This window comes from Balaenoptera physalus (genome assembly GCF_965194825.1).
Source record: "Balaenoptera physalus genome assembly, chromosome: 7".
In the NCBI taxonomy this organism is placed as follows: domain Eukaryota; kingdom Metazoa; phylum Chordata; class Mammalia; order Artiodactyla; family Balaenopteridae; genus Balaenoptera; species Balaenoptera physalus.
Genome location: NC_138886.1, coordinates 9,185,314 through 9,206,705, shown reverse-complemented (window position 1 = coordinate 9,206,705; position 21,392 = coordinate 9,185,314). Strand labels below are relative to the sequence as shown.

The 21,392-nt window shown below is 51.5% G+C and overlaps 1 protein-coding gene across 4 annotated transcripts in view; it reads left to right on the top strand.

Annotated features, from left to right (window-relative positions):
- The window catches only part of MVB12B (multivesicular body subunit 12B), a 185,669-nt gene extending 165,479 nt beyond the window's left edge, over nt 1-20,190 (top strand). For 3 of the 4 annotated variants that reach the window (XM_082467829.1, XM_082467826.1, XM_082467828.1), the window contains one exon: nt 19,099-20,190. In XM_082467829.1, the coding sequence (XP_082323955.1) occupies nt 19,099-19,185 (87 nt within the window). In that variant the 3' untranslated portion in view covers nt 19,186-20,190. The remainder of the gene's footprint in view (nt 1-19,098) is intronic. The other variant, XM_082467827.1, reaches the window with a different exon arrangement.
- The last annotated feature ends 1,202 nt before the right edge of the window (nt 20,191-21,392 follow it).

Genomic DNA, 21,392 nt, shown 5'->3' with positions numbered 1-21,392 from the left:
AGGGAAACGGGGAGAGGTTAGAAACGCTAAATAGGGTATAAAACCATCACAAATACCACTGCAGTCAAGGATGCTGTGGAGATTTTCATTTAATCTGAGGATTTAAAAGTTACTTCCGCCAGCCATCCATGTGCATTTAATGGTGATTAGTATATTGACATCTACACACTTTGGTGAATGGGCTCCTCCTTCTGCAACAAGGTCAGAGGATTTTCTCCGTAAATAAACTGGAACTTGCCCCTTTTAGCCGCTGAACTCAGCATAGCTCCAAGGGTTGGAGGCCGAGGAGAAGCTTTGCCCACGGCCCCCTGGCCTCACACTTGGGCTCCGTGGGTTGGCCCTGAGTGGCTGGGGGTCCCCCTAGTCAGGATGATTTTGCCCCTTTCCATTCCCAGTCTGGCTGCCCTGCTGGGGGCAGGGGGATGTGCTTGGGGAGGGGTCTTGGGGCAGGGGTGCTCCACTGGGGGTTTGCTTTGCTCACATTTACACTATCAAGCCAAGCGCCCTCCCCCAAGAAGGCGGGAGACTTCAGGGCTGACCATGACCTGCACTGTCCCGTTGCCCATCCCGAACACCCCCTTGGATTTCCTGGGATTCCCAAGCAGCGGGGAGAGCCCAGCATCAGTGGGGGCTGCTTTGTCTGGGGCAGGCGCTCCCCTCCCTTATCCGTCCGTGCCCCCTGGGAGAGGTGGTGTCACCCCAGCTCACAGCAGAAACCCGGGCTTGGGTGACCCTGGCTGTAAAGGAAGTGGGAGTGCTCGCCCCTGAAGGCAGCATGCTGCCTCCTGTCCAGGACTGGCGTGGGCTCGCCCTCCTGCCAACTTGAACGTTACTCACCCTGCCCTGCCTGGGGGATGCTTCTGAATTTTAGCCTGCGTGCGCCCTGTCACCACCATCTAGCCTCGGGGACAGGTCACCCCCTGAACAAGCCCCATCACCCCATCAGCCTTGAGCTTGGTGATTAGGGACCCGAGGGATCACCAACAGCCAGCCCAGGAGTGCTGTCCCCAGCGGCCCTCATCACAGCGCGGACCCGCCATGAACTGAGTAACAGATGCAAAGAGATGAGGTGCTGCCTCCCCCCAGTGGGTGACAGTGCACCTCCAGCCCGCCAGCCCGAGAATCTGACGAGCTCAAGCAAGAGCGTGCCGCTCGGCCCGCCAGCAGGAGGGTGGGACGAGGCTTGCTGGCGGTGTGGGCCGGAGCCGCCTGCCGTGTGGGTGTGTAGATACTGGGTGTCTGCAGGGACATTTGTGGACAGTGTAGACAGTGGAGGCAACACGGCATAGTGGAGGGACACAGTTTTCTTTTTTTTAATAATTTTTTTAAATTTATTTATTTATTATTTTTGGCTGTGTTGGGTCTTCGTTTCTGTGCGAGAGCTTTCTCTAGTTGCGGCGAGCGGGGGCCACTCTTCATCGCGGTGCGCGGACCTCTCACTATCGCGGCCTCTCTTGTTGCGGAGCACAGGCTCCAGACGCGCAGGCTCAGTAGTTGTGACTCACGGGCCCAGTTGCCCCGCGGCATGTGGGATCTTCCCAGACCAGGGCTCGAACCCATGTCCCCTGCATTGGCAGGCAGATTCTCAACCACTGCGCCACCAGGGAAGCCCGGAACACAGTTTTCGAGTCGAGCCCCCTGGGGTAGCATGCCAAATCTGCCACCTAGGCTGGACCCTGGGGCAAGTCCCCTGGCCTCCCCCTCCTCAGGTTGGCGTGCAGGCCCAGGGATCCCACCGTGGCCGGAGTGCTGGTCCCAAGCTGCTGCTGTGGCACTGACGGGAGGCCCCGGCAGTCGTGGTGTACGCAGCACCTGGTTACGTTTCCTGAAAGGCCCCCAAGGAAGGTCATGATTAAAATCAGTGCCTGTGCCATCTGGCAGATTTGGGGGAAAAAATTCTTCAGACGCGCTCAGGTGGCATGGGCTGTTGAAGCAAAAAAGCCAAGGTTGTAAACCAATTCCCGCTGTGAAGCTGTCCCTCTCCTGGTCCCCAGCACTGAGCCCAGCCTCCTTGCTGCCCGACCCCGCCCTCTAGCAGCCACATCCCCTGCCGTCCATGTCCTTCCGAGGCTCAGAGCAGGGGCTTTGCGTGTACATTACCCCGAGGCAGGAGAGTGTGTGTTTGCTCACCTCCCCTCCGCCCTGGGAGGCGACCGGGCAGCAGCCAGTGGCAGCTGTTGGCAGCAAAGGCCGGTGGCGGGGGGTGCTTTCTGGAGCAGCCGTCTGGCTCTGCAGGAGGGTGGCTGTGAACCCGGAGGGCTGTGTCCCAGTGAAGCCCTTATTGTCCTCCCTGTTGCCCAAACAAAAGGTTCTCTCTGTTCAAGAGTCAGGAAAAGTGTAATTTCGCAGCCGACCCCGTGATGAAGCATCTTCTCTCGGAGTGAGAAGATGGGCATATAAATATTCTCTGTCTCTGCTGCTCTTTATTTCCCTTGTAAGCAGTCACCCTATTTCTCATCTGATGGATGCCCCATCGCAGCCAGGGTGAGAGCTCCCGAGCTCCTCAGATCGGGCAGCAGCTTCTAAAATAATTCCTGTGTCGCGGTTACCTTTCCTGCAGCCTGTTTATCCTCCCTCCCCGCCCACTACCCCACCGTCCCCTGTGGCCCGTCCATCCCCAGCCTCGCCTCCCTCACAGACTGCCCTGTCCCTTGTCTAACGAGTGGTGGCCAGGAGACAGTGGCCTCGACTGTAGATTCCATGCCGCGTGCATAACACTGCAAGCCTCTAAAAATAGGAGCCGACAATTCCTGTGATTGAAACGGCATCCAGAGTGCCTTCCAGACCCGCACACAAAGCCCTTTCCCCACCTGCTGCCGACCTTCCATGGAAAACCACAATGCTCCCCCTGCCTTCTCTGGGCACCACACTCAAAAACGTGGCAAGGGAGCGTCATTAGCCCACCACACTTCCTGGTGGAGCAAACAGCCTCCATTTTCACTCGACTTTAAGGCTGAAAGACAAGGGAGAGTCTAATTAGTAAAGGGACAGATCTGATATTAATCACTCCTTTAAAACTGACAAGGGAGGCAGTTCATTTAACCACTTAATTGCTACAGGTTTTTATGGGCTGCTGTTTGCAGACGTATTTAATGAAGAAATTATAAATCTAAAGGAGCTTAAAATTTTAATTTTATACCTAAATATTTTCCTTGTTCTTATGTTTGTAGTCAATCCTCAAGAGTGTAGTCACGTGGAATGTTCTTTAAATGAACATATTTGCTAACTGGCGTGATTTCAGTTTTTAAAACATTGGTTCCAGCAATTAGGCATTTTTTTCAGTTCCCAAATGACTGGAGAAATTCGTCTTGATTATAATTGCTCTTAGCCACGCATATCTAATTTGTGTCTTTTTAAGTGTTAATTAGTAAACAGTTTGAGCTGACATCTTTATGTGTTTGTGTATTGAAAAATGGGGCTTATTGCTTATTTAGCTTGGGGCAGATTACACTAGCATTTATGTCACGACATTGAGGTGAAATTAGTGGAAACACGTTTGGCATCGCGAGGTAAAAAGAATTTTTGACTCCAACTTCTGTACATCCACTTTGCATGGACTTCTGCAAGCCCTTCCAATATATGAGATTAGAGTGGATTTGGCATCTGCATTGTGCCGGAGGAAAGTGAGGCAGAAGATTTTTGTATCAGTAATGAAATGGCAGAGTCCAATTTTACAAAAGCAAAATGTTCATATCCCAGCACAATTGTTCATTCTTTCTACTTTTGGAAAGCTTTCATTGTGCTTATTAATGTTAAAAAGAATTTTGTAGAGGGAGATGTTGCAAAATGTGTGATCTCTTTGCACCATCTAGTGGTCAGGTCTTAAGCTGCAACAGGAAATAGGTGTTTTCTATCTGTGAGACTTAGTATTTTCAACACCCAGAATCTTTTCTTCTTTCTTTTTCAGTCAGGAAGCTGATATGTTTTGGGAAAGAAATTTGCCTACTTCATTTATTAAATAAAAGTTAGTTAATTAAATAGAAGTTAACCTTTCTTATATATTGTTCCGCTCCCCTTTTTTATATTGTTCAAAGACATAGAGCTGCCACCAAATTCTTACAGAGCTATCAAACTGAGTTGAGATAATTTCAGCCAAAAACAAAGGAACCTAATGAATTAGTTTAATGGATAGCCATTCCAAGCTCATAAAAGAAGTGTTAGGCTTCTTTTGAAATGTGGGGAGTAGCCTGGGGACCTCCACTTCTTGGACTTTTCAGGAGTCTGACCACAGCTTGGGAACCACTATTTGATGCCACAGACAAGATTAGTTCTGTCCCCATAAATTGTGGCAGACATCCTGGGCAGTTTGTTATCTTAAGCAGCTACCCTGCCAATCAGAATCGATTTTTTAATATTTAGTGTTTTCTTTCCGAGTGCAAAGGTTGTGCGTGTTTATTAAAATGCAAACATTACAGAAACATGTCAAAGATGAGAGTCCCCCGTGGTCCACTCCTGGGAGAGACACACATAGACACACACGTGTGAAACAAAGATCACAGGAGTTCAACACTGGACATAATATTCTGTATTTTGCTTTCACACAGACCGGTGTATCTTGCACAACTTTCCATGTCATTTCACACAGATCTACCTCATTCTTTTTAATGACTACATGTGGTTCCCTTTTATGATTATGTCATAATTTATTTTTTTTAAAGAATTTCACTTTATTTATTTATTTATTTATTTTTTGGCTGTGTTGGGTCTTCATTTCTGTGCGAGGGCTTTCTCTAGTTGCGGCAAGCGGGGGCCACTCTTCATCGCGGTGCGTGGGCCTCTCACTATCGCGGCCTCTCGTTGCGGAGCACAGGCTCCAGACGCGCAAGCTCAGTAGTTGTGGCACACGGGCTTAGTTGCTCCATGGCATGTGGCATCTTCCCAGACCAGGGCTCGAACCCATGTCCCCTGCATTGGCAGGCAGATTCTCAACCACTGCACCACCAGGGAAGCCCTGATTATGTCATAATTTATTTAAGCAATCCACTATTGATTGACTTTTGAGTTGTTTCCAATTATTTGATATTACACTGGTGCAGTGTATATTTTCTTGTACATGTGTCTTTGCTCCCTGGGTGTTTCTTTAGAAGAATGCATGGTATTACCATTTTGCCTTCCAAAAAGAGTGTGCCCATTTAAACTTCCCCTCCCCCATCCTGTGGTGTGTGAGGGGGTACCTGTTTCCCACATCCTCACTATAGCTAAGCATCACTGGTATTTAAAGGTGAACATCTTTTCATATGTTTATTGGCCATTTGTATTTCTTTTGTGAATCTCTTCTGTTTGTGCTCTTTGCCCAGTTTTTTCTATTGGCTTATTTAGCTTTTTTCATTCATTTTTGAGTTCTTTATGTTCTTTGCAACAACCTTCTTTCTGTCCTGTGTTCAAACACACATACACACACTCAACAAGTGGCTTTTCACCTTGTTAAAGATGTGTTCTGCTATACAATGGTTTTTAATTTTTTCATGGGCAATTTTGTCTTTGTTTTAATGTTTTATTTTTGACTTCATGTCCTACTTAGAAGATTATAAAAATATTCGCCCATATTTTTTCATACCCTTTGTTTTAATATATTAAAATATTAAATACTTTTCAACTACTGAATCCATCTGAAGTTTATTAGACAGTAAGATCTAGAACCAGCTTTATTTTATCCTAAAGTGTTAGCCAGTTTTCACAACAGTGTTTACTTTCTTCAGTGAGTTTTCAGTGTTACTCTTATCAGACAGTTCCATCTGTAAGTGGATCAATGGACATTTTTCTTGACTCTGTTCATCTCTGTTCTTTTTATATGATTGCCACACTGCTTTGAATCTGATAGCTTTATAATCAACTTTAATATATGATAAGGTTAGTTCTCCCATCTGCCCCACCTCAATTTTTCTAATTATATTCACATGATTATTCTTCCAGCTGAACTTGAGAATCTTTTCAGGGGGAGAAACTCCGTTCTAGATGTTTATTGTGACTGCACTGAGCATATAGATTAATAGAGGAACGATTGGTGAAAAGCCTCCGCCCGGGTCTTTGTTTCTGTCACTCTGCAGAGTGGAAGGGCGTTCTTTGTGGAGAGCCTGCACCCTTCTTTGTAGGTTATTCCTAGGTGTTTGATGTTTTCATGGCTCTCGTGAATAGGATCTTTTCTTCCATTATATTTTCTGTCATTTATGTATCAAAGAGCTGTTGACTTTTGCGTCATTTTCTGGGCTGGCTCTCCCACTGACTTCTATTGTTTCGGACGGTTTTTCAGTTGCTTTTCTTCAGTTTCGCAGGCTGGAGTTTATGTCGTCTGCAAATACCAACACCGCCTCCTCCTGTCCCTCTTCCTGTGCCTTCGCCTGGCACCGCGGCCAGCTTGGTCAGGTCACTGGGCCGCCTTGTCTGGACGGAAGTTTCTAGTTTCTATACTAACCCATAATGCTGCATTTTGGCCTGCTGCATATAGACATATCTTTTTTTTTATTATCATGTTAAAGAATTAGCCATCTATTTCTATTTTCCTAAATGTTTTTATCAGGATTAGATGGTAGCTTTTGATAAATGTCTGTTAATCATCCATTGAGATGATCATATTTTTCCTCTGCAGGAATATTAATACAGTAGATTACATTAATAGAGTTCCTAATTCTGAGAGTCTGCGTTCCCCCTCCCCTCCCCCCACCCTCTTTGGTTCTGTCGGCAGTGGTGTCGCCAAGCAGCAGCCGCCACCCAGGTCACCAGGTCGCTCCTGCAGCGGCCCAGGGCGTTCATCATATAAATGAGGGAGCCAGGCGGAGCCAGAGCTGATGTTGGGTGGACAGAATTACCTGCCCTGGATACTGTCATGAGTTGTATACCTGGGTCATGCAGAACTGAGGTCAAAATGAATATTCGGTCTTTTGAAGTCCATCATAAAAGGATTTTTCTGTCATTTTCTGTCCTTTTGGGTACTCTCATCCCCCAAGTTTGAAAGTAATACCCCCCCGCCCCCGCCAGTTGAACTCTTAGAAGGTTGCCTGGCATGTAGGTAAAAAAATGAGCAGAAAGATAAAGAATGGGTAGGGCTCCTTCCCAGAGTGACCCCACGGCTTCTCCTTTTCCGCTCAGAAATCAGTGCCAGAATGCAGCATTGTTTGAAATATTATCCACAAATAACCTAGGAGAGGGAAAATACAAATATCCATTTTTTAGGTGACATTCAGATGAATTCTGACATGCTGACTCACTGAGGGGTGAGCCCCCATGGCTCTTTGCCAACAGAACCAGCGTTTATTCAGCCACAAAGGCGTCCGTCAGCCCCCAGCCCTGCCCAGAGCCCCATGCCGACACCGCTGGCTGGACCCGCAGGTACCCGCTGGGCCCCCAGCCTTGCAGCTTGGGAGGGGCCAGGAGAAGTAAGCTTGTTATTAATCACGCAGCAGTCCTGGTGCCACCACAGAATGTGCTTTCCCCCATTTTCCTTAAAATGCTTGGCCTTTTCTGTCTTTCATCTTTCTACTTTTAAGAGTCATGGGTGCAAGAAATATTTCACTTTCTTGCTTTGCCCCCATGTGCCCACACAAAATGCACTCACAGTGATAAAATGGCAGTTGACACTCTGGTTGGGCAGTTCGTAGGGAATGGTGGGGACTGCGGCAAACTGGAAAGCACGCCTCTCTCTAAAGGAAGCAGCCTCCATTCACCTGTGTGAGGCTAAGGGTTGGGGTGCAAGAATGAAGGTCCAAAATTGCCATAGCCCCCTATTTGTTTTATAAAATCTGGAAAATGTTGGCATTGTATGCAAGGTCTCTTCAACTTTTCAACGTTTATAACTATTTTTAAACACCACATAGGCCACCAGTGTGTGAACCTCCAGCTTGCCCATGTCTGTGCATGGAGATAACAAACACAGATCACATGTTGACTCATAATTTCACCATTCACAGGGGTGATGTGGACAAGCCCTGGGGTCAGCACTTTGCCTCCATGAGTTAAATACCACTGATTAGGGGCCATCACACCATCACGCTCAGAGGCTGTGGTAATTCAGAGGACCCAGGGCTTGACCGACACACTGCTGCTTCCAAACACTGAAGACCAGAATGACCTCCCCCCTGCCTGAGAACTGAGTTCCTAAGCTAGCTGTCTTCTCTCCTTTGCATTGAGCTGTCCCCAGAGCCTGATCTGTCCCTTCACTCACCTATCGATCCACCCGTCCATCCATCCACCTGTGTCTCCATCCACTCATTCATCCACCCATTCACCTCCCCCCTCCCCACATCCTGTACCATCCGTCCATCCATCCATCCATCATTCATTCATTTATTCATCTATTCTGGGCCATAGCCTCTACCAGCCTCTGAAGCTGCAGAAATGTCTGAGGCCCCATCCCGACCCTGCACTTAAGGAGGAGATGGAAAGTGATGTGGGGCTCTGGAAGCTAGTGATTAATCCTCCCTGGAGGAGGACGAATGTCCCAGAGGGAGTAGCATTCGGAAAGGCACAAAGGTGTGGTGCTTGACAGGAAGAGGAAGGGGAGATCTGAGAAGCCATGTGTGGGGAAAGGTCTGTGCAGAAACCTTTGATGCCTCACTCCCAGAGCAGGGGCTGGGGCTCCGCCCGGGTGGGGACGTGGGAGTCACTTCACCGCTCTTTGATGCTCTGTCGGTTCCTAGGTGGAGGTGCTCCTGAACTGAGGGTGCCCTGAGAGTGGGGGGCTCTTGCGGTGCTGAGCCCAGGGCAGCAGGCCGTATAGGGTGCTAGTGGGTGTCACCATCCCCCCGGGGAGCCCCCGGCTTAGAGCAGGAAAGGGGCAGGGGGTGCTGATGAGGGTTGATGAAAATGACCTGGGTGCCCCGGAGTCAGAAGAGGTACGGCCTGAATCGGCACGTGGTCCATGCATTCATCCGGCAGCCGTGCCCCGCGCCCCGTGCCCAGACAGACGCGGTGCCTGCTCCTGGAGCAGGTGGGTCGCGAGGGGTCCTTTTTCAGCCCCTCATTTAGGGTGAGACTGAGCAGTGGGACTGGGTGGGGCTCAGGGTTTCTGACTCGGGGGTTGCTGCTCTCGGGTCAGAGCTGAGGAACCCAACGGGAAAGCCGGAAGGGAAACAAACACAGAAGAGGCTTCCTGGGAGGGTCGCACCGACCCCGCTGTGGGCTTGTTGTGGGACCCTCCTGCTTCCCGACCCCGGTGGCCTCGGTCAGGCTACTCTCTGAGGCTCTGGGGCTCTCTGAGCCCCGCTGTGCTCGCGTGGGAAGGACAGCAGTACCAGCTTCACTGGGTGTGAGGATTCTGTGTCCGACCCTGGCTTGGGACCCGGCGGCTCCTGTCCCCTTATTAGTGACCACAGGGCTCGTGGGCTGTAGTCCAGGAGCCCTGACCTCCAGGCCCAGCTGTGGGCTCTCAGCAAGTGAGGGGATGAACAAGGCATCTCCCCAGCTCGGGGGTATTTCAGGACCCTCCCCCCGCCAGGTCTGGGGGGCAGTCCTGGCTTCCCTTCATCCCCTGGGCCCCAGTCTGCACGTGACAGCCCTTCTCTGGACAGAGCCCTTGTACGGGCTTGTCAACCCCAGGGCCTCCCCCTTTCACCCAGTTTTTTGGATGTCTCTGTGGAACCATGATCCAAGTATGAAACGAGCACGGCACGTGAGGCCCCTTAGGGCCCACTCCTCACAGTGGCACCTGCCCCTTTCCTCTCGTACCCGAGATCTAGCAGCCAGGCTTCCAGAAACACATGGGAGGACACAGAGCCCTCGTGTGAGGAGAGGAAGCTTCCCGGAGCTGAAATTCCCAGAGGGGCTGAACCTGGGGTGACACAGCAGGTGTCATGGCCTGGCCCATGGGGCCAGGACAGGTGCCAGGACAGGCTTGGGAAAGGCAGGCTGTGGGGACGGCTGGGGCCACTGCTCAGAACCTCACCCACCGCCCATCTGCCCTGGGGACCCGCCGTGACTGTCACTGCAGCCCTGAGCCAGACTTCAAGTTGGCTGGTGTCTTGTTCCTTTACTTCCCCCTACCTGTCCTCACCTGGCCAGGGCCCTGAGGCCCAGCCTGGGCTCCTTCAGACCCGCTCTTGCCACATCCTTCCAGGCCCTTCTGTGACCCCACCTGCCCCCCATTTCGCAATTCCACCCGTATGAGAGGTGCGTGTAGACACCGGTCCTGAGGCTGGTTGCCCCACCAGCAGTGTGCCTGTCCCCGCCCTTGGCCTCATCCAGCCCTCGGGGACCTTGGGAAGTTTGATCCTTCCCTGAGCCTCGGCTTGCACATCTCAAAATTCGGGTTCTAAAAACAATCCCTTACTGCTGTTTCTTGTCTGGAGCCCTCCCGTTGATTTGATAGTTACAAGACCCAGGGAGGGAAGGGTGGGAGGGTGTATGCTTGCCTTTACTTCTTTCCCCTCTATTTTATTTAGCAAAAGGTTTCAGGCAGTGGTTCTCTACGTGCTTAACCATTAAAGTCCCTTGGATGCTTTTAAGAAATGCTGATGCCTGCCCTGCCCTCACCCCACCCCGACCCCAGGTGGGGCCCAGGCAGCACTGGCTTTGGTTCAAACCCTTGATTCTGATGCACATGGAGGACTGCTTTTTCACTCTCAAGAGTGGGTGGGGGGTTTGATCACCCTCCTTCTGCCATGAGGCTGGGGCTAGAGTGACTTGGCCTCCCCAGTGCAGCTGGAAACCAAGGTCGGCATCTCCCACCGCCAGGATGCTGGCCTCACTGTGACAAAAGGCTCTTGGAATCTGGAAATCGCGTGCCGTGGCTCGAGAGGTCTGATACGTTGGTGGCAGGGTCTTCTGCCAGGGGCCCACCATCCCCGGCCCAGGGAAGCCCCGCAGAGCCCCTGACAGCGACGTCTCTTTCCTGGACTTCCTGCTGCTGTGATAATGGCCCATGCCCACCAGGGGGCGCTGTGGCCAGGGCCAGGCGCCGCTTGGCTGGGCTCAGCTCTGCGAACCAAAATGCTTTTTAATTGAAAATTTTTTTAATTCAAAAAGGATTTGCTGTTTGTACGCGAGTGCAGGTTTTCCTCATGCAGGAGGCTAATGTTCTGAGTCAACAGATCCGGGCCCAAATCCACCTTCAAAGGTACTCAGTGTTTGCCCAAGGGAGTGAAAGGGCTTCCAGAAGCGGCCCTAGTCTCTTGGGCAAACACTTTGGGGCCAGCAATCCCAGGCAGAGGACAGCGTCTGTGGGAAGGGTTATCCACGGCCTAAGGGGGATTATGACGGGGGACATATGTTGAAATTTCATTTGGGGAGTTAGAGAAAACAAGAGGTGCTTTTCTCCAGCCAAGATAACCTACAAAGGGAAGAATCTCAAGGGCAGGGGCGGGCGGACAGCAATCTGTGCAGCGGGTCCCTGGCCCCCTCCTGGGGCGGCGGCAGCGAACTCGGGCCGTGAGTCAGGAGGAGGCGCCGTGTGTACTCCTGATTCTCCTCCCGCCCCCGAGAGTGAGAGAAACAGGAGTTTAGCAGTTTGTCCTTGAAGACCCTTCTATACCCCCCCCCGCAGTGACCGTGTCCCTACCACAAAGACTGGCCTCCGACCCCCCACCAGGGCCCTTCCACCCTGGCCTGCCCACCTGCGCCCCCTCGTCCCCCCACCCCCACCCTGCCATCGGGAGCGCCCTTTCCGGGCCCACCCCGGCAGTGTCCAGGTCTGCGGCCCCGTTCCAGGCCGGCTCTGGATGTCTGGGAGCGCGGGCTTCCATCTCTCCACGCGCTCTCTGTGGCCAGACCCCAACTAACCAAGGAGGCCTCGCTGCCCTGGGCGTCCCTGCCACCCTGGGAGCCGGACACAGCAAACAGTCTGGAAGAGCAGAGGTGGCACAGCCCACAGCTGTCTCCCCAGCGCGTGACGGGGTCCCTGCAGGGCACCTGGCGCTGGGCTCGCTCCCTCACCTCTGCTGCAGCCCCAGGTGGGCGTCTCCCAGGCAAGGCCTCAAAGCAGCCAAAGCGAGGCCCCCCCGCCACCAGCCCCCTCCCCACCCTCTCCCCCAGCCCCTCTTCAGCAGCCCCTCAGCCCTGATGCCTCTGGTCTCCTCTCTGCTCATTCCCATCCACATCCACTCCCACATCTCACTGATTGGGCCACGGAACCGACCCACAGCATCAGGTCACCTGGGAGCTGGTTGACGGTGCAGAATCTCAGGCCTCACCCCAGACCTACTGAGTCAGGACCTGCGTGTGTTAAAGGCTGATCAGCCTGCTGTTAACAGCCTCTTCAGAGCGGGGTGCCACCCTGTCTCCACGCCTGAGGAGAGACCACACTCGCCTGTCCACATCAGCACTGCTCTCTTGAACCTTTGCCCACCCAGAACTGCCCCTGCTAAGATCACCGTGTGTTTTTAACTACCGTGCCCCCAGCCTGTGCAGCTCAGGCACTGCTGCCCTCCTCCCTGGCCCCTGGGTCCATCGTCAGGGCTGCTTTCCTCCTCCCTTCCTGGCCCCAAGTGCCAGGCCCAGCCTCTTGTCTTCCGACCCTGCGTGCTTTTCTCAAAACAGCTCCACACCTGTAACTCCAGATACCCTGCCCCCCAAGTGCTTCCACTTCCCATCCCTTTATTCCTGGTTCCATATGTCTCCAGCCGGGCTTGTGGCACCCCCTGGGTGCTCCTCAGGGACCAACTTCGGCCATTGGCAGAAATGCTCTCATGCTCTCTCCCCCAAGCTGCTTTCGTCCTGTGTTGCCCATTTGGGTTAAAGGCCCCGGTGTGCCCATGTCCATCCCCTGCCACTCTTGTAGGGCTCTCACCTGGCCCCAGCGCCCAGCGCGGGGGCAGGGAATGTGATGGGTGCCGATGGAGCCGTGATGCGCCTGAGCAGCCACCAGGTGGCGGTATTGTCCCAAACTTTGCCCAAAGACCTGGTCCGGGGCTGCACTGCTCCTCCAGCCTCCTGGGAGCTGGAGTCCCCAGGCCATGGTCATTAGCAGGAAAGTGGGGCTACTTCGATGGGCTCCCCCACATAGCCAACAGATGTGCAGTGAGTGCTTGCCTGGTGCTGGGGCAGGGGGGCCTTTAACCTGCCGCACCTCGTCCTACCTTCACAATAGGCCCCGGGAATAGAGATCATCACGCCACCTTTTTTATCGAGGTATAATTGACATATAACATTGTATTAGTTGTAGGTGTACAACATGTTTCAGTATTTGTATATATTGCAAAGCGATCATCATCATAAGTGTGGTTAATATCCCTCATCATACACAGTATCAATTTTTTGACTTCTGATGAGAAGTTTTAAGATTTAGCAACTGTCAAAGATGCAATACAGTATTAATAACTGTAGTCACCAGGCTGTACGTTCCCCCCCGCATGGCGTAATTATTTCGTGACTAGAAGTTTGTGCCTTTTGACTCCCTTCACCCGTTTCGCGCACCCCACCCCACCGCTGCCTGTGGGAACCACCCATCTGTTCTCTGCACGGTGAGCTTGGTTTTGTAGTTGCTGTTGTTGCTGTGTTTTAGGGTCCGCATATAAGTGAGATCAGATGGTGTTTGTCTTTCTCTGTCTGACTTATTTCATTTAGCATAATGCCCTCAAGGTCCATCCGTGTTGTCACAAAGGCAAAATTTCATTCTTTTATTTTTTATTTATTTAAAAAAATTTTTTATTGAAGTATAGTTGATTTACAATGTTGTGTTTCAGGTGTACAGCAAAGTGATTCAGTTATGTATGTGTGTATATATACACATACATACATATATTCTTTTTCAGATTCTTTTCCCTTATAGGTTATTACAAAATATTGAGTATATTTCGCTGTGCTATACAGTAGGTTCTTGTTGGTTATCTATATTATATATAGCAGTGTGTATATGTTAATCCCAAACTCCTAGTTTATCCCTCCCCCCTGCTTTTCCTTTGGTAACCATAAATCTGTTTTCTATGTCTGTGGGTCTATTTCTGTTTTGTATATAAGTTCATTTGTATCATTTTTTTTAGATTCCACGTGTAAGCGATATCATATATTTGTCTTTCTCTGTCGGATTTACTTCACTTAGTATGATAATCTCTAGCTCCATCCATGTTGCTGCAAATGGCATTATTTCATTCCTTTTTATGGCTGAGTAGTATTCTATTGTGTGTGTGTGTGTATATATATATATCACATCTTCTTCATTCATTCGTCTGTTGATGGATGTTTAGGTTGCTTCCATGTCTTGGCTATTGTAAATAGTGCTACAGTGAACATTGGGGTGCATGTATCTTTTCGAATTATGGTTTTCTCCAGATACATGCCCAGGAGTGGGATTGCAGGATCATATAGTAGCTCTATTCTTAGGGGGGTTTTTTTGTTTTTTTTTAAATTAATTAATTTATTTATTTATGGCTGCATTGGGTCTTCGTTGCTGCACGCGGGCTTTCTCTAGTTGTGGCGAGTGGAGGCTACTCTTCGTTGTGGTGCACGGGCTTCTCATTGTCGTGGCTTCTCGTTGCGGAGCACGGGCTCTAGGCGCGCGGGCTTCAGTAGTTGTGGCACGCGGGCTCAGTAGTTGTGGCTCGCGGGCTCCAGAGCACAGGCTCAGTAGTCATGGCGCACAGGCTTAGTTGCTCCGTGGCATGTGGAATCTTCCCGGATCAGGGCTCGAACCCGTGTCCCCTGCATTGGCAGGCGGATTCTTAACCACTGTGCCACCAGGGAAGTCCTATTCTTAGTTTTTTAAGGAACCTCCATACTGTTCTCCATAGTGGTTACACCAGTTTACATTCCCACCAACACTGTAGGAGGGTTCCTTTTTCTCCACAGCCTCTCCAGCACTTATTATTCATAGACTTTTTGATGATGGCCATTCTGACCAGTGTGAGGTGATACCTCATTGTAGTTTAGATCCGCATTTCTATATTAGCGATGTTGAGCATCTTTTCATGTGCCTTTTGGCCATCTGTTATGTCTTCTTTGGAGAAATGTCTATTTAGATCTTCTGCCCATTTTTTGATTGGGTTGTTTGGGCTTTTTTGATATTGAGCTGTATGAGCTGTTTGCATATTTTGGAGATTAATCCCTTGTCAGTCACATCATTTGCAAGTATTTTCTCCCATTCCATATGTTGTTTATGGTTTCCTTTGCTGTGCAAAAACTTTTAAGTTTAATGAGGTCCCAGTTATTTATTTTTGTTTTTATTTCCATTACTCTAGGAGATGGATCCAAAAAGATATTGCTACGATTTATGTCAAAGAGTGTTCTGCCTATGTTTTCCTATAGGAGTTTTATAGTATCTGGTTTTACAGTTAGGTGTTTAATCCACTTTGAGTTTATTTTTGTGTATGATGTTAGAGAATGTTCTAATTTCATTCTTTTACATGTAGCTGTCCAGTTTTCCCAGCACCGCTTATTGAAGAGACTGTCTTTTCTCTATTGTATGGTCTTGCCTCCTTTGTTGTAGATTGATTGACCATAATTGCATGGGTTTATTTCTGGGCTTTCTATCCTGTTCCATCGATCTATATATCTTTTTTTGTGCCAGTACCATACTGTTTTAATTACTGTAGCTTTGTAGTATAGTCTGAAGTCAGGGCGCCTGATTCCTCCAGCTTCATTTTTCTTTCTCAAGATTGCTTTGGCTATGCAGAGTCTTTTGTATTTCTATACAAATTTTAAGGATTTTTCTTCTTGTTCTAGTTCTGTGAAAATGCCATTGGTAATTTGATAGGGACTACACTGAATCTGTAGATCGCCTTGGGTAGTATAGTTATTTTGACAATATTGATTCTTCCAATCCAAGAACACAGTGTATCTCTCCATCTGTTTCTGTCATCTTCAATTTCTTTCATCAGCATCTTATAGTTTTTGGAGTACGGATCTTTTGCCTCCTTAGGTAATTTTATTCCTAGGTGTTTTATTCTTTTTGATGCGATGGTAAATGGGATTGTTTCCTTAATTTCTCTTCCTGATCTTTCATTGTTAGTGTGTAGAAATGCAACAGATTTCTGTGTGTTAATTTTGTATCCTGCAACTTTACTGAATTCATTGATGAGCTCTAGTACTTTTCTGGTAGCGTCTTCAGGATTTTCTATGTATAGTATCATGTCATCTGCAAACAACGATAGTTTTACTTCTTTTCCAGTTTGGATTCCTTTTATTTCTTTTTCTTCTCTGATTGCTGTGGCTAGGACTTCCAAAACTATATTGAATAAAAGTGACAAGAGTGGACATCCTTGTTTTGTTCCTGATCTTAGAGGAAATGCTTTCAGCTTTTCACCATTGAGTATGATGTTAGCTGTGGGTTTGTCGTATAGGGCCTTTATTATGTTGAGATAGGTTTCCTCTATGCCCACTTTCTGGAGAGTTTTTATCATAAACGGATGTTGAATTTTATCAAAAGTTTTCCCTGCATCTATTGAGATGATCATATGGCTTTTATCCTTCAATTTGTTAATGTGGTGTATCACATTGACTTACAGATGTTGAAAAATCCTTGCATCCCTGGGATAAATCCCACTTGATCATGGTGTATGATCCTTTTAATGTATTGTTGGATTCAATTTGCTGGTATTTTGTTGAGGATTTTTGCGTCTGTGTTCATCAGTGATATTGTAATTTTCTTTTTTTGTGGTACCATTGTCTGGTTTTGATATCAGGATGATGGTGGCATCATAGAATGAGTTCGGAAGTGTTTCTTCCTCTGCAATTTTTTTGGAATAGTTTGAGAAGGACAGGTGTCAACTCTTCTCTAAATGTTTGATAGAATTCGCCTGTGAAGACATCTGGTCCTGGACTTTTGTTTGTTGGGAGTTTTTTAATCACAGATTCAATTTCAGTACTTGTAAATTGGTCTGTTCATATTTTGTTTCTCCTGGATCAGTCTTGGGAAGTTGTACCTTTCTAAGAATTTGTCCATTTCTTCCAGGTTGTCCATTGTATTGGCATATAGTTGTTTGTAGTAGTCTCTTATGGGCCTTTGTATTTCTGCGTCAGTTGTTACTTCTCTTTTTTCATTTCTGATTTTATTGATTTGGGCCCTCTCCCTTTTTTTCTTGATGAGTCTGGCTAAAGGTTTATCAATTTTGCTTCTTTTTTCAAAGAACCAGCTTTTAGTTTCATTGAGGATTTCATTCTTTTTTTTTTTTATCGCTGAGGAATATTCTACTGTATATGTACCACATTTTCTTTATCCATTCATCCATCGATGGACACTTAGGTTGGTCCATATCTTGACTATTGTAAATAATGCTGCTGTGAACACGGGGGTACGTAGAACTTTTTGAATTAGTGTTTTCCTTTTCTTGAGGTAAATTCCCAGAAGTGAATCATATGACAGTTCTATTTTTAGTTTTTTGAGGAACCTCCATACTGTTCTCCATAGTGGCTGTACCAATTTACATTCCCACCAACAGTGCACGAGGGTTCCCTTTTCTCCACATCCTCGCCAACACTTATTTCTTCATGTGATCCCTCTTTAGAGATGAGTTCACTGAGGCTCAGAGGAGGAATGACCTGCCTCTGAGGTCACTCTGCAACGTCAAGTCCTTCCCTCCCCGCCCCTTCTGTTTGTAGGGACCACAGTCCTATCACCAGTGTCACCTGGTCCCTGTAGCTGCTCAAGGCTGCTCACCTCTGCTGCTTGCACGGGACAGCCAGGGACAGCCCAGGCCTCGCCCCCTCACCCAGCGCCAGCCTGGATCTGTGTCTGTCCTGGGTCGGCCTCCGGGACCACTGGCAGGGTGGCTGAGGACGCAGTGCTGCAGTGGTAGTCTGCTGGCTGCCTCGGCCTCCCCACCATTTCCCCTTGGGAGGAGTAAAACCCTCCAGAAGCTTCTGCTTCCCCTCATTCCTAGAACGATCCCTAAAGCCCCTCAGCCCGTAGCTGTGCTCCTTGCTCTGCGTGGCCCTCAGAAGTGCCTCCTCGCCGCAGGCAGCTCACTTTGGGGGTCGGGAGGGCATTTGGAGCCCACGGCTGCGGCTGGGGTCTGCACCCTACTGGGTGGGCACCCGGCGGTCACCCTCCGGCTGGGATGGTTCCACGTCACCGTCCTGGCAGCCCCCGCTGGCATCCCCGAGGCGACAGCTTCAGGTAGTGGCTGAGTTCAGTCAGGCAGCTCAACTTTGCTTTATGTAGGGAAGCCCGTTTTATGGCAGTTCTATAAAAAGTTTTAAAATATATTTTAAATGTTTAACGACCACTGACCTAATCTAAGCAACTCATTTCTAAGACCCATGGACCCACGTGGCTGCCCTGCGTGGTGTCCAGGCCATTCCTGCGGCCCCGCTCCCCAGCCCCGCAGCCTCAGGCCTGGCCCTTCTGCCCGGTGGGCACTCCTCACCTGCGCCCCCTCTTCTGCCTGGCATGCCCTGCCCAACATTTGGATGTTGACATCCTGCCTGGCCTTCAAGTTGAACCACAGGTGTCCCCACCCCTTCTCTAAATTTCCGCCAGACTCGGAACCGACCTTCTGTCATTTCCGTGAGCCGGGGTCAGGTAGGTAGGCTCGGGTGTCAAGCGGGAGGGTTGAGCTCAGGTTCGGGCCGGCAGCAGGGCGGGCCGGGCACAGGTAGGTACACTCTGCCGGCGCCCGCCCTGGCCCAGGCTCATGGAGCCCCAGGTCCATCACATGCGAGGAAGTGCCTGGGAGCTCAGTGTGGAGCACGCTTCGGGCTGTGGGGTGGCACCCCTTCCCTGCGTCCCATGTCAGCCGGTGTTTGTCTTCAGGTCAGGAAGCGCTGAGCAGAGCAGCAAGTCCAGGGGTCCCCCAAGCCTGGTGGCTGCGGCTAGCCCAGGTCAGGTCTGGGATGGAGCCCCAGCTCTGTCCCTTCCCATCCGTGGGACTCCTCCAGCAGCAGGAGCGTGGGGACCATCCGCTGGGGGGCGGCAGGGCGCACGCGGGCAGCTGTGTGCATCCGCCGCTGGCACCGCGGCTTTGGGTGCTGCTGGTGCCGAGAGCTCACCTTTCAGGGGGTGGGCAGGGACCGGAAGGCACCAACTGTCACAAACTAGACAGCTACTTGCAGCACCAAAGGCGTCTCCCCCCGCCCGCCGTGCACGTGCACAGCTCACGACTGCGGTACGTGTGCACGTGCAGAGGGCCGCGCTTCCCGTGTCCTCGGGGCCTCTGCCTGCCTGTCCGAGGCCGGGGGGGTGGTCTTCTCTGCTGTCCTCACGCCCTGACTGTGCTGCTCTGCCCCCTCCCCCTGCAGTACGAGTACAGCTTCCGCACGGAGCAGAGCGCCGCCGCCCGGCTCCCGCCCAGCCCCACCCGGTGCCAGCAGATCCCCCAGTCCTGAGGGGCCGCCTGCGGGGAGAAGATGCATTGCCCAGACTACTGAGCGCCCCCTCGCCCGGTCCTTCCCGCCGCTCATCCACACTGCCCCGCTTGGCGCTTCTGGGAGACTCTGGGCAGCTGAGCTGTTACCTCCTCGGTCATCGGCGTGCCTGACGTGACACCCCGCTCCCCTGGGGATGCTGTTCATAATCTCGACTAATCTGTGTGTGCTGTAGTGACCAGTGGCTCCTACCATGTCTGTGTGATGACCAGTTGTCCTGCGAACAACCCTACCCACCACGGGAGTCACCCCGAGGGCCCTGGACAGTTGTTCTGGCCGCCCAGTGACGCCACCGGCTCCCTGCTCTCCGGACTGTCGCCACCACTAAGCCGCTGCTTCCTCCCAGAAGACCCTGAGGGGCTGGCGGCTTCGCACAGGGCCCTCCAGGGTTGGCGGACCGCCCCAGACCCATGGGACACATCGCTCATGCCAACGGCATCAAGTGCCCGAGAATTTCACAGGGACCCTAAGGAAACATGGGAGGAGGACGCCAGTGGGTCCCCACGTGGACCCGGGCCCGCCTCCCTGCCCGCTGTGGACAACCTCGGACTCACCCCTCAATTCACACACTGGATGCCCTGAGGTCGGGGACAGCCATCCCCCAGCCACTGGCCCAGAGAGGACTTGCGTTCCCGGTGAGACGGCCGTGTGGCCAGGTGCTTGCTTGGATGTGAGTTTTGCTGCCAGGATGCTGGGCTCACCCACCTCACACCTTCATCCCCACAAAGGGCTCATCTCTGCAGTGCCCACGTGCCAACAACAGCTCCAACTGCCCGGCCCGGTGCTCTGACCGTGACCAGGCCGTGGGTGAAGAGGCTCTGTGAGCCCGTGCCCAGGGACGTGGACACGCGGTCACCCAGCTTCTCAGAGCCAGGCTGTGTCTTGGTGGCCTCTGCTAACAGGAACAGTTGTTTTGAAAAGTCCCTCTGACCCAGGTCACCAAACTGGGGCCAGAACTGACATTGCTGGCGTTCCCCACAGTGCCAGCTGGGACTGGGTGCCAGTCCCATGGGTGCCATGGGAACGGGGCCGCTGTCCTCCCTGGAGGCTCGGTCCTCACCCTGTGGCTGCCTTGTCTGGCCGTTGGAATTTGTCCTAACTCCCCAGAACTTGGTATCTCACATCTTGGGGGTCACCAGATGGTTGGCGCTTTGGACGTGAGGTTCGATGTGTGTCTGGTCGCTGGCGTAGGAAGGCAGCCTAGGAGAGCCACTGCCCAGCCAGGGACAGCCCCTCCTCCCTGCAGTTCCCAGGGTGGCACAGGGCCGGCTGGGGCGCAGCAGGAACTGGCCAGCAGTTAGGAGCCGCTGCCTCTGGCTGAGAAGTGAGGCCGGGGCAAAACGTCCCTCACATACCTGCGTCAACCCCACCATCCCCAGGCCCTCCCCTCTTCCCCCACGGCTGCCCCTTGATCTTCATTTCAATACCTCCTGATTTCTGTGCGTCAGAGATGTGCTCACCTCTCCCCACTGTCCCCGAGACCTGAGGACATCCCCGCTGGGGCTGGCCTTCCCGCGTGGCCAGGTGGCAGGAAAAGGCAGTTAGTTGGTGGAACCCGCCAGGGCCCGGGAGGCGCGGGATGGAAAGTCCCCACGAGGACCCTTTGGGATCGGTGCTTACCCAGGACAGAGCCGATGAACCGGTCTCAATTGTACCCACTGAAATGAGCGGGCTGTTTCTGGGGAATTGGGGGAGCCCCGTGGGGCCCGGAGAACCTGTGTCTGCTGCTGCCGTTTGGACGGGCGGGGCTGGTCCGAAACCGGCAGGGGGTGACGTCTCCGCTCACCTCTGTCCGGCTGTGTTGGCTCGCGGGCTCTGTCCTTGCACCTCTCCTCACTCCCCAGCTGTGGGATCATCTCCAACAGGTAACACCCCACGGCCTTTCTCCCTTGACTGAGAACCAAGCACTTTGGCAGCTCCGATGGGCCCTAGGAGGTCCAAAGACAGCCATGTGGGATCCCCTGTCAGGGAGCAAGAGGGCAGTGAGGGTGGGGTTGGGGAGAGGAGCCGCCAGCCCCCCGCCAGCCCTGGGCCATCCTGCAGTTCTGGGACAGGCAGAGCAAGGCAGGGCGGCAGGGCCGCCAGGAAGAGGGCAAACCTCTGTGGACTCAGGCGAGCTGGAGAGGCCTCCACAATGTTCCAGACTTGGTCTGGGTCTAACAGCGACT